The 12,930-nt window shown below is 32.9% G+C and overlaps 1 protein-coding gene across 5 annotated transcripts in view; it reads left to right on the top strand.

The window, feature by feature from the left end:
* Positions 1–12,930, top strand: part of polybromo (protein) — a 251,788-nt gene that overhangs the window by 172,332 nt on the left and 66,526 nt on the right. For all 5 annotated transcript variants that reach the window (XM_081733781.1, XM_081733778.1, XM_081733782.1 and 2 more), the window contains 3 exons: positions 3,531–3,703; positions 11,007–11,179; positions 12,849–12,914. In XM_081733781.1, coding sequence (XP_081589907.1) covers positions 3,531–3,703; positions 11,007–11,179; positions 12,849–12,914 — 412 coding nt within the window. The remainder of the gene's footprint in view (positions 1–3,530; positions 3,704–11,006; positions 11,180–12,848; positions 12,915–12,930) is intronic.

Below are 12,930 nucleotides of genomic sequence, written 5' to 3'. Positions count from 1 at the left end.
ACGAGCGAACAAAGTTAAGTACTGTTTTTCAGCAAATTGAAGTTAGAGTGATTTTTTCGTAAAAAGACAGAAAATAATAATGTAGTAGATTAAGTTATTCTAACAATAACAAAGAGAAGTTGCACGGTTATTACAGGCTAATTGAACATAAAAAATGGGAAATAAGTAGTCACTTTTCTTTCAATCCTCTCCACTTGCACTGCTCATTTGTCTCTTTTGATACAGACATAGATTTTAAAGAAAGAAAAATAAAAAGGACTATAGTTTTTGATTATATATATGTATTCTGTGTATATATATATTCTGATTATATTACAGTTTAATCAAGAATATTTAATAGCACTTCATAAGGAATATAAAACGACACACAGAGAAGGTTTTCGTACAGTATAGAAGTTATATATGAAAGGGTTAATATGTACAGCATAGTAGAACTAAAAATGGTAGGATCGTACACCCTTTTACCCCTACCCTTCTACACAGTTTTCGTGTTGTTCTTTGTGGGTAAGGTAGACCATATAATTTAAGCTCATTGTGATACTGAGTTTTCTATCAAAGAAGCTAACAACTACGACAGTTTTTGAGAATATTTTTATTCCAGTTGCGTTCTGTTGTCTCAAGTTGCGTTGTGTTTTACTGATAGAACTAAATGACATTAAGAGATCCTTACAAAAGTTATTGTTTCACAGATTAATATTGGTAATCATTGTAAGAAACCTTTGAACTTCCCCGTGAGTGAGTGCAGTTTTGTAACCATGTGACATTTTTTTTTTTTTTTTTTTTAAGGAAAGGAATTAGTTATGACGTGTAGATAAATAAGCGTGCAGGGGATAATAAACGAATAGAAAATCTGAAAAATGAATGAAACTTAGTAATGATTAAAAATACAGCAACTAACAAAGAAAGAGTGAAAACTACAGTAACAAATAAAAAGTGAAATAATTGGAATGAAAAGTGTATTGAAGAAGTGTAAATAATGAAATAAATTTGACAAAAACGGATGGGAAACAGGGTGAGAACAACACCCCTTAGAACAGTACATTTGATCATACCTTGCACATAACTATCGTCAAAATCCTTTACAGTGTGGCTCCTCCATATGTCAGAAAGAGATGGGAAGACACTTGCATTATCATCCTGTCCGTGAGCCTTCCTTTGGTCTTGACCGTCAACAATACTTCACCTCAATATTCTTACTCCGTTTCCCATTCACCAACTGAGTTTTTTGTTCACTCTCGTATTGATCTATCCATCCAAATTACTTTTATTTTTCCTTACTGAACTTCATCTACTTATGGCCTCGTGACACCGTCACGTCACCCTGCATCCTAACTTCTAAGGCTTCTTTTGTGTGCTTTATTTTATTATTATTATTATTATTTTTTTTTTTCTCTTCTCCCAGCTTCTTCCCCTCTCTATTTCATGAAGCGTTTTAGATGTATGTATATGAATACGTGTTCCCTTCCGAGGGTGAACACGACGTTGCCTCAGTAGACACTTTAGATAGAGTTTCTATTCGTGTAAATGCGTAGTTTCATTATTTGTTGTAGAAATAATAACTAAATTAATTTCACGTTTATCGTGAAAATATGAAACAGTTTTGTGCGATGTATGACTGTTTACTCGCATCCTGGGAACGTCTCGAAGGAACTGTATATTCATACTCAACTTCTTTATAGAATTATTAGTACTAATATGCTCCAAAAATGAAGGAAAGGGAAAGAGAACACTTGCTCTCGTTGCGGTCGTCTGTATTGGTAATATACAGTAGATGCTCTTTAATCTGGTATTCGACGATTCGGCACTGATCGAGCTGCTCGCGTATTTATTATTATTATTTATATGTGTAGATTTGAACGTTTGTCGACTGACTGACAGATCGCATTATTGCGCTGCGTGCGTTTTTAGTTCAGTCAGTCTTTATCGTGACTGTCGGTTTCCATTTCAGTACAGTGTTTCCTGTTACAAATTAAGTTTGCACAATGTTACAACTGTGTGGATACAGTATATTGTATTGTAAAATGTTCTTGAAGCCCACCACGAGTTCTACTGCTAATAAACTACTATGCATGTGACATACTATATAGGAAAAACTAAAGATAATTAATAGTGCCGAAAAAGGCGAAAACACGACCTTCAAAATGCGTGATTCCAATATTGGGTCTTCCACAATTTATGATATAATAAATGACGAAATATTTTGTACAGCAGAATATATATATGGCTTGCACATACATACTTACATAAAATACATGCTTACATACTTAAAATACATCTTTTTTTAATTGTTTGCACTTTTATTTAAGTAATTTATATTTAGTATTTCCGTTAACACAATATTGACCAATATTGACGTTCGATAATAGGCAAAATCGCTAGTCATCCACTGCCTTGGTCCCGAGCATGCTGGATTAAAGAGCGTTTACTGTAATGCCATAAATAAAGTTGAGTTTTAGATGAGAATGAAGATTTTGTATATGAAAATTCTATCTGTAGAAAATCTCAAACTTCAAAAATGAAGGGATTGTTATGTATTTATTTGAAATGGCTTTAACAGTAAGTATTTTATGTTAGCCTCTTGCCATACGAAATCGAATCTCACTCTCTCACAAGTCCAAGGAGAACGCAGGAATAGCAAAAAGTAGTTGGAAGTTGGATCGTAATGATTCTTGGTTTCCATTTAAGGCAGGTTTTACCACTAAGGTTTTAAAATTGAACCCAAAAGGAAAGGAGGGGAAATATGTTATTGTAGCTAGTGTTTCTTTTGAACCATTAAACAAAATTACCTAAAGTTACTTATTTTTAAATTTTGAGACCAGCTTGCGTGGCTAGTTCACACTGAAATCATGTGTAATCAATGATAATAACAGCAATGGAATGTTAGTATCAGTTACCCAGCAGTATATATATTTGTGTGTGTGTGTGTTGGAGGGTATTAATTGTGCGAAAATACTGAGAGTATTTTTCACCGTTGAGTTAAAATAATTCGCTCAGGTCAAAGAACAATAAAATGCATCATTACAGTTACAAATACACATCTTTTCATGCATTAAATATAACAAGCAACAGTAAATGTAAGAAAATAAATACAATAAGTCATCACGAGGTATACGTGTCGAAGCTTAGGTGATGTGTCGCTCAAAACGGAAATAAGTACCTCGATACGATTACCATGCTTAAATTTTACTATGGTACACTAACGACTTTATGTATATATACACTCTACTGTCGTGTCTACCTAAATATTGTAAAGAAATTAGTTTTATGCTGATGCTGCAGCTCCACTTTCTGTTACTTAAAACTATATATTATTTGATGAAGTGATTGCCGTGAATAATTCCTGATGTAGTTGTCCAATTAGCGGCATTCGAAAAGAGAAAAAACAATAATAATAATAAATAAATCTGGTAATTCATTCAAAAGTTTTCTAAGTACCATCTCCTTTCAGCGTAATGATAGGTTCAACCTCTTTCATTCAAAAATGTCTAGGGAGTACAAGCCTTATATTGTAAACTATATTTTGTTTTCAGGGGTATAGGCTATTTCCGAGGACCCTGGTTCGTCACTCCACCTGAGATTCCACATGCTCCCACTCGACTTTTCTACAAACAAGAAGTATTTCTCAGTTCAATTGAAGATACGAATCCATTATTGAGTATTGTTGGAAAGTGTGCAGTATTAGAACATGGAGAGTACATTTCCTGTAAGTGAAAATAATATGTGCATTGACGTTGACGTGAATCTTGTCTTTTATTAAAATTCAAAAGGGCTATAGATAGACATGTATTTCAGTTGTTTTATAAATGTAAGTGTCTTTTAATTGAGTTAACTAAATATATGCAAATCTTTAGTGCTTGCTTTCTGTACAGTACATTGCTTTTATTTATTCACTAGTTTTTTGTCCGTTTTTCGCACTGGTCAGATAAAATATCTATGTAAACGAACTGAACAACGAAGGAAAAATTAAACATTTCTAAAATTGGATCTATTTTGTCTGAATGCCTATCCGACAAAGTAGATGTGTTTCCATTGGGATGACTTTAATAGTAAACACGGTTTACACTTAATACAACCATTAACCAACCTGTTTTTAACCACAATAAAACCATCTACTACTAAACAAACAAACAAAAAATAAAAAAATAAAAAATAAAAAACGCGAATGTAGACAAAATTATGAATTTCACACAAATATCGGTCATTTTAGATTATTTTTACATGTCTCGACACCCTCTTTAGCATGGGCTCCGTTCCTTAGCTGATGGGGGCTAAATTGAAAAGTAAACACTTTCTTGAGTTTCACCTTTGAACTCAGCGACCCGGAAAACTATGGATTTGACACTAATATCGGTCATTTGCGATTAGTTTTACATGTCTCGGAACCCCCACCCCCACTCCACCCCAGCAGGTGGCCCCGGCCCGCATACAATGGTAGCTTAATTTGAAAGTCATTGCTAATGGAAGCGTCACCATTGATTTCAGCGACTGCGAAAACTATGGATTTGACACTAAGATAAGTCATTTCGAATTATTTTTACATGTCTGTGTATCCCCCCCCCCCCCCCCCCGGTGACCTCCGGCCCGATACAATGGTAGCTGAATTTGAAAATCATCGGTAATGAAAGTATCACCATTGATCTCTGCGACCGCGAAAACTATGGATTTGACATTAGTATCGATCATTTTGATTTTTTTTTTTTTTTAATACATGTCACGGCATTTCCCGCCCTCGGTGACCCCCGGCCCGCAGCCGAAGGGGTGAATTTTGAAGTTAATGCGATCAGAGTTCTACTAGTGATCTCAGCGACCGCGAAAACTATGAATTTGACTCTATTATCTGTCATTTCCTACTTCTTTTACATGTCCCGGGAAACGTCTCCTCCCCCCTGTGACCCCTCTGATTCGAAATTTCAAAAAAACGCTTCGCCTTGGTCTGGGGCCAGGTCAGAAATGAAAAACAAATAATTGGCATGAGTTTTGAATTGAAATTTAAAAGTAGTATGAATTTGACCATCAAATGTATCCTGTAAATATCTGTTTTCGTTTTTCGATTTTTTCCCTCAAATAATCAAGAATAAACGAAAAGTGAACCACGTTCATTAACTTTATTTCGTAAACATATCCTTATGTTTATAGAAACAAGCTATTTTTCTTCAGAATGATCAACAAAAAACCGATATAAAGAAAATTGATTTTGATTTTGAATCACATTTTCTAAGTGAAGGAACCAAGGTAAATTTGGCCACATTCCAGCTTTATTTAAATATATCTTCATGATTTTGGAAACAAACATTTCTTTCCTTTAAAATTGATCAATAACAAATGATTGACTGCAGGTTTGGATCTAAATTGAAGAGTTGGGGGGAGGGCAGTGAAAGTGTAAATATATTTTCGAAAAAAACTATTTCTTTCAATAGAAACAGTAACAACTGAGAAACAAACGATTGGTTTCGGTTTCGAACCAAAATTTGAAAATGGAGGTCAGTATGAATATAGTCCCAGTTTCATTTTTAAATATCTCTTACAGATTTACGAAACAAATCTTTTATTATTCAAAACAATCAATAAAAATGGAAAGAAAACTATTGATTTTGGTTTCAAGTCGAATTTTGAAACTGAGGGACAACGTAAAGAAGTCCCAAACTTTAGTTTTCAAATATCTCTTGAAGTTTTTCGAAACGAACTATATTTTCTTCAAAACTATTAAAAATAAAAGATTGATTTTGGTTTTGAATCGAAATTTGGAAGTGATGGGGTAAGTGTGAATTTTCCCCCAACTTTGTTTTGTAGATATCTCTGTATGTTTATCGAAACAAACGATTGTCTCTCCAAAACAGTCGACAACACACAAAAAGAAACGATTGGTTTTAGTTTCAAGTCGAAATTTGAAAGTGCAAGGGGAGGCAACTTCATAGATGTATGTGAAAGAGGTCTCACAAATATCAAGCATGACTAACTGGTCAGATAAGAAAACTCTGCCTCTGTCTGTGTAATTCTATGCATCTTCTCCCTAATGCTGGTAAATAATTTCTTGCTTTTTTGGCAATATAATTCTATTTTTTTATATTTAAGCGATTGAAATTTAGTTTTAATTTCGTATAAAAAACATTGTGTGGCACGTTCAATTCATGTTTGACATCAGAAAATGTTATCTATTGTGTATCGTTGTATTGAAGTTTATCTACTGTGCAAGATTGGCAGCCTTACTTCGCATTTAGACCACAAAAACACAATGTTGCGAACTAAGTAGCACGCAATAAAACATCAATTGGTCTAGAACATTAATCATGTGACGATTAAATGGAACCGTATGGTGCATTTTCTCATGTCAGTTAGGAATTCGTGTTCATAAGTTGAATGTCATCATTAACTTACACTCGGTTTCGAGTATTTGATTTAAAACACCGGTTAAATGACAATGAAGTTTTTAGATAGGAGATGGTGACACTGAATTGTGCAAATAGACCACAAGCAGCCTTAATTGTTGTATCTGCATTATTAAGCATCTTAATGAAAATATTGAAGTAAAAATTGTCATGTACAATCTGACCCTAAGGGGAAATATATTTCAAACCTTATTTTGCTTAAACGTTTACGGAGAATCAGATTATTCCGTTTTTTGGCGAAATCTGGTTCCTTTTTCCGCATATAGACCGCTTTTATATATATATATATATATATATATAGGCCTATATATATATATAATAAATATTTTTGTATTAACCGCGAAATTAGAATGGAAAATCTATTTTAATAGCAAATAATACCACATTAAACAATTACAGATACACGCAACAGTTAATATCAGAAATTTTAAAAATTGAATTTTTTTCAGTTTTTCTTCTGATGACCGAACATCATTCTTGACTAACATATTGACTTTTTTTGTTCCAAAATGCAAACTTTTTTTTATTTGAAGGTTGATAATATAGTTGATGAAGATTAAATTAATCATTTCAGCTCTTTAATCACAATCGAACATCAATATTCTAAAAATAAAACACTTTTCTTTGTGATTTTCGTAGTCGGCAAATAGAGCACTTCGGGACACATTTTTCTCATTTGATAATACAATTTTGCAATTAAACACTAGTCAGCTTTTACTTTTTTGGTTAATTCTACGCAATACAATGCACTTATTATGATTTATTATGCCGACGTATTATTTTTAGATCTATAAACTACGAGTCCGCAAATAAACCACTTTCAGGCAGCTATAGATAGATAGATAGATAGATAACTAATAGATAAAGCACACTCAAATTTCGTGCGATATAAATATGGACATGGGGAAATTGTTTTACCTACTCTACAATACTGCCAAACTAACAGTGTTGCCTACCCAATATAAAGTTACATTTTTTTCGAATGGCATTACCTCAGATTATTACATGTTTCAAATTTACATGTAAAACAAAATCATCCAATACCACTTATTATTCAGTATTAAACTAAGGACGCTACGGTGTCACAAACATCCAAATTTTGGAGGCATCTATAGCAGTAATAACGCAAGTGAGACAAATGGTGGGTTGCACATTTCAAGTTCCTTAGTGTCGGAAAGTATGATCATAATATGATGAATTTCGAGTTAATAGGAACAAAGCTGCAGAAATTTTGACTTTTTTTTTTTTTAAATGATTTATTAAAAAAAAAAAAAATACTGGATAAGTATCACATTAAATCACGTAGATCGTTTTCAGTATAGAACGTCAAACAGTTTCTGAAATATTGAAAACGTGAGTAGAGATTGTTATGCTGCTTAAAGTGTTAAATTGTAAAAGTGATTGTTGTTTTCCTTTGCTTCTAAACATTATAGAAACATAATATTGTAAAGTCCTCATTTTGTATCATATGCACTTATAGATCTATTTATTCCTTCAACTCAAATACAATTTCAACCTTCGTGAATGGAGTGCTTTGCCAACCTCGATACGTGAGTCAAGCTCTGTAGCGTCTTTCAAAAGAGCAGTTTACAGTTTATTGTTATCAAAACAGGGTTGAATGTACACATAGAACAAATAGAGAAGCTCATCTTAAGGATATAAAACTTAACATTTATTATTAGATGTGTAGGTGAGCGTCTGTTTCTTTGTTGTATTTTTTACTTTCTAATTCTTTTTTATTATTATTGTTATCATTGTAAACTACAGTCTTCGAATATTGTATCATGTTTGGGTGGTAGATAAGGTTCTTATACCCTTAACCTCGACATGTAGAACAGGTTGAAATAAATATATAAATAAAATTAAAATTATGGACATACCTGCGTATATTTGTTTCCTTTTTATGGAGTACTTGTTTCCAAGTACTGAAATCAGCATCTTATAAAAAGGAAAAAATTACACACAGGTACGTCCATGATTTTAATTTTATTCGTATCACATAAACAGGTTTTGGTAGTTGTAATTACAAGTTCTCGCAATTACATAATTTAAGCAGTATTACAAACTTTACAAGTGATTATCATATCTCCAGAACGGTTCATGAGATCAAATTTCTGGTAACGTCATTATAAACTTTGTTTATTTAAAATATGTATATATATCTAATTAGATGTTATTTTCGTGTAAACAGTTTTTCGATAAAAAACCTTTTAAAAAGTCAAATTTTCAATCAGTTGTATCTTTGTTTGTACGATTAGAATACATCATATGATGATAAATAGTATTCGATACTAAAGTGGCTTCGGATATGTATTGCCACATCCGTCTCATTTGCATTGTTACTGTTGTAGAGACCTCCAACTTTTGGATGTTTGTGGGTATTTATCATACTGTATTGTGCTAAATGTGTGTAATGCTGAATAATAAGTGTGGTATTGCAAGTTTTCGTTTAACGTGTAGATTTGAAATATTTAATAGTTTGACATAGTGTCAGTTGAAAATACATATTTATGTAGGGTTGGCAATGTTGTTAATCGGGGGATATTCCCGAGTATGTAAAACAGTGTCCACCTGCTAATTTGGATCGTACAAATTTCAGCGTTATCTGTCCATGTAATTTGAAAGTTACAAGGGCGTCTCAAGATAAATTATCCATTTTGTATATTTGTTAAGGGTTATAATATTATATTATTACTTTACTTCTAAATAAATGACATTCAGTAAAATCTTGTTTTATAGTTATTATATTTAGTCTAAAGTATTTCTAAATGTTGTAAGAACTACAATTTTTGGTTTAAAGTATTAGGTGCGTGTATGAAGTGGGTAATTTTCATGATATAATCATTTACTGAAAGGCAAAGTTGATCGCATGTCCCCTCTCCCCTCTTTTAAACACACTTAGAAAAGATGCTAATGGGTTATCTTTTCCTCACAAACGCCGTCTCTTTCGGTAGTGAACTTTAGATACTATAGATTTAATTACATCTTAGTCTGCATGTACTTTAAATTAAATGAAATCGTAATTTGGCTTTCTATTGCGTAAACAAATATGTGAGAGCAATATCAACTACAATAACATAACAGCTTACACTTTCTGTGTATTTCTCTGCTTTTGTTACCGCTCTACGCATCTACCATCTGTTAAAATGTTACTTATCATCAGTTCTCTGAAAGTTGATTTGAAACTGTGCTCTTAATACGGCATTCTTTTCTGACGATTCAACAGTGCCATCTACTAATCTGTTAAGAACTTTGTAGTATAAACCACAGTATTATGAATTCTCAGATTTAGTTTTGTTCTAAATATTGTCTTAGTGTTATATATTCAACTGGTGCACTGGAAATGTCCGTTTTTAATTACATTTTTTAAAACTATTGAAGGTCAAAGTAATGACTTTTTTCACGCCACTTTATTAATAGCCTGGCATCTCCAGTAAACTTCAACAAATCAATCAGTCAAATCTGTTTATAAAGATATGAATGATTTACTGTTACACCGACTTTTAATTATGGAGCAGTAGGCACAAACTATAATATGAAGACGTCACATAACAAAGGGTAAAACTGACGCAGAGTCTACATAGATTAAAACAGACTCTTACCGCATTGTAATGTAAAATGTTTTCTGAAGTTTCCCGCTTGTGACAAATTATCAGTCACGTGTGGGACCACACAGTCTTCTTCAGATGAGCTTCTGAAGCAAATTTAAAAACTGACACGTGACAGATTATCCTTACTATAGCCGAGAAACTTCACCTGCGTGATATCATCTTGTCAGTCACATAACAACAATATGCAAAATAAAAAGTTTGATACATGGATGCTTCATAAACTGAATTCAATGAAAAAAAACATCAAAATAGGGGGAGATTTTTATCAGATTGTCACCACTGACAAAAAACTGGTCGTGATAAGACGATGTTTACAGTGATTGGATGAAATTGAGTATTCATGGCACAATTCAAAACATCTCCATCTTCAAAGAATTCTTCTGCTTTTATGAGATCTGGAGCTTGAAACATTACTTAGAACAATTGAAATTATTAACTCGAACTATTACTGCCGAACTGTGAGAATGAACCAGTGACTTCACTGAAAGCAGTCAATATTGGCTAACAGATATAATATCCGTGTCTTGCGTGATAACGGTTATCCCCGTGTCACAAATAACCTACGGACACCACGTAAGTTGGAGATTTTTCACACTGATTATCATGTTTTGCATCACATTGGCTTTTGCCACTTGAGTAGGCTGTTTCGAATGACAGGGATGTTGGCCATACAGTGAATGAGCTGTTGTGGGGACACTCGGTTGGAAGGGTATAAAATCCTTTTCAGGCCGCCATTCTGAGTAAGATTTTTCCTGTATTTTCCTCATTCACACCAGGCAAATCTCAGAAGGGTTTCAGACTGCTTCCTTCCTTCTTCATGGGATAGACTTTGATTATGTAACTATTGTTTCTATTAATATCATACACACAAGTTAGAATGTTGCTCGTCTCCCAAATATTCCAAATACACTTATTCAGTATTTTTTCCTTTCCTATGTTCTATTTAAATATTTGATGTTTTATTTTTATTTATTTATTTATTTGTTTGTTTATTTTGTTTTCTTTACAGGTAGGCCTACAGAAATTCCTGAAACTGATGTGTATGTATGTGAATCATTTTATGATGAAGCGAAACGGCAGGTCCGAAAATTGACCCGAGAGGGCTTGAAGAAATATTGTCACAGCAATGCTGTTACTGAGGATGAGATATATTTCTTCCGACGTCTGATCAATCCTCCAAAGGTTTTTCAGCTTTGTTTTTACTTCTTCATTATAGTTGTTAGTAGCATTAAGCCAACAGCTTCTACAGACACTAGCACTTAATTATGATATTGTAAATTTTGAGTAGAATTCTAATAACAGATGTCTTACGCAAAGTAGAGTTTAATGCATGTTCGAAAGTAGCTGAATTAATATCTTAATTTGTTACAACAGAAATCCTAAAATTTGTTATACTATTTAGTATTTTGACGAAATCAAAATTGAGAAGATAAAGCTAGTTGGCTTAAATTTTTGCCTATTATGCTTTTGTAAGCTGCCTTTTTCTTGCCCTTTGTTGTGCTCCACACTAACTGCACTTGTGATGTTGCTATATTTGTTCTTGACTTGTGTTCAAATGTGAGAGAATTTGTTGAAAGAGCAAAAGGTGAACTACCGAAACAGTTAAGCTGATGTGAATAATTAAAGCACAGATCATATAGACATATCATATGTTTTCGAGTCAGTAACTAGTAAACAGTATAATCACATTCATAACATGGAAATAAAAAAAAAAAAATATATGCCATTTGTTTAGTGTAGTCATAATTGGAATTGAGTCCACTACTCATAACTACCGATGACGAACACTGTAAGTTAGCACTTAAAGTTAAATTTGGATAAAAGTTTTCAGAGAGGTTTAAATTTAGACGTAAAGTTGGAATTGTACATGTAATCTAATATTTTAGATCCAATTTACAAATCAACTAGAAAAGAAAATGAGCTGCAAATTCCACTTCTGTAGAATATTGTCAAAAATCATGTTCATATATTTATTTAAAGTGTTCATTTTCTTCCGCATAAAGTAACAGGTGATACATATTGTCGTTGATCTGACGAATTTAGATGTTGACGAAAGAGGTTGTAGAGAAACCGTGTATAGCTCGACGTTTTAAGCTTTTTCATATTACCTTGTGAATTATCTTCCAATTTCTTAAATTTGTTCCAAGTCTATTGGACATCAGTTAGAATGTCAGTTGCTATGAAACGAATGTATTAAATCCAGAAGACTTGTCTCCTTAATGGTGATTCTTGTCTTTGAACTCAAAAGTTTGCATAAGCTAAAAAGTTTTTACCCAAGAAACTGTGTGTTGTAATATAAACATATAATTTACTAAACTTAAGAAAAAGAAAAATCTACGTATTGTTGTCGATGCTTTTTCTAACAACTGTTCGATTATAATGCAACGTTGGCAGTATTATATCAAAATCGACCAACAGTTGGAAAAATATTGATAATTAGAAGTGCTTGCATCAACATTTTTGTTGATTTTCAAATTAAATGGTAAGTAAATTCAGTTTACGAAATTCGTAATATATCTATAGATAATTTTATCTAAATACCACGCTAAGATATTCAGCTCGTAGATAAGGAATGGCAGTATTGCCAGAACTAAACCATGAGGGTACTTAAAAAATATTATTGTGTGTTAGAATGTGTCCGTTTGACAACTTAATACACTATTGTTGAGTTTGTTCCAGCAATATCTTGGGGAAAAGAAAAGGTTCCGTGCTTTGATGCTGTCATATCAGCTGTAGTGTTGAGGCTACTGAGATGATTGAGTGCAGGTGTATGGTTTCTAAAAGTTTTTGTGGATGCTCCATATACCTGCATGTTGGCTTGCATGATTGTTGTTCCATTCTTTTGTTGCAGATAGGCAGTGATGTTGCTCAGAAACTACCGGAGGGCATGAAAATCCCTCCACCGCCTTTTGAAAGTGTAAGTATTTAGCAAA

The sequence above is a fragment of the Thermobia domestica genome, chromosome 12 (genome assembly GCF_964235325.1).
Source record: "Thermobia domestica chromosome 12, izTheDome1.hap1.1, whole genome shotgun sequence".
NCBI lineage: Eukaryota > Metazoa > Arthropoda > Insecta > Zygentoma > Lepismatidae > Thermobia > Thermobia domestica.
Note: the sequence above shows the minus strand (reverse complement) of the source record. Positions and strands in the feature narration are given on the sequence as shown.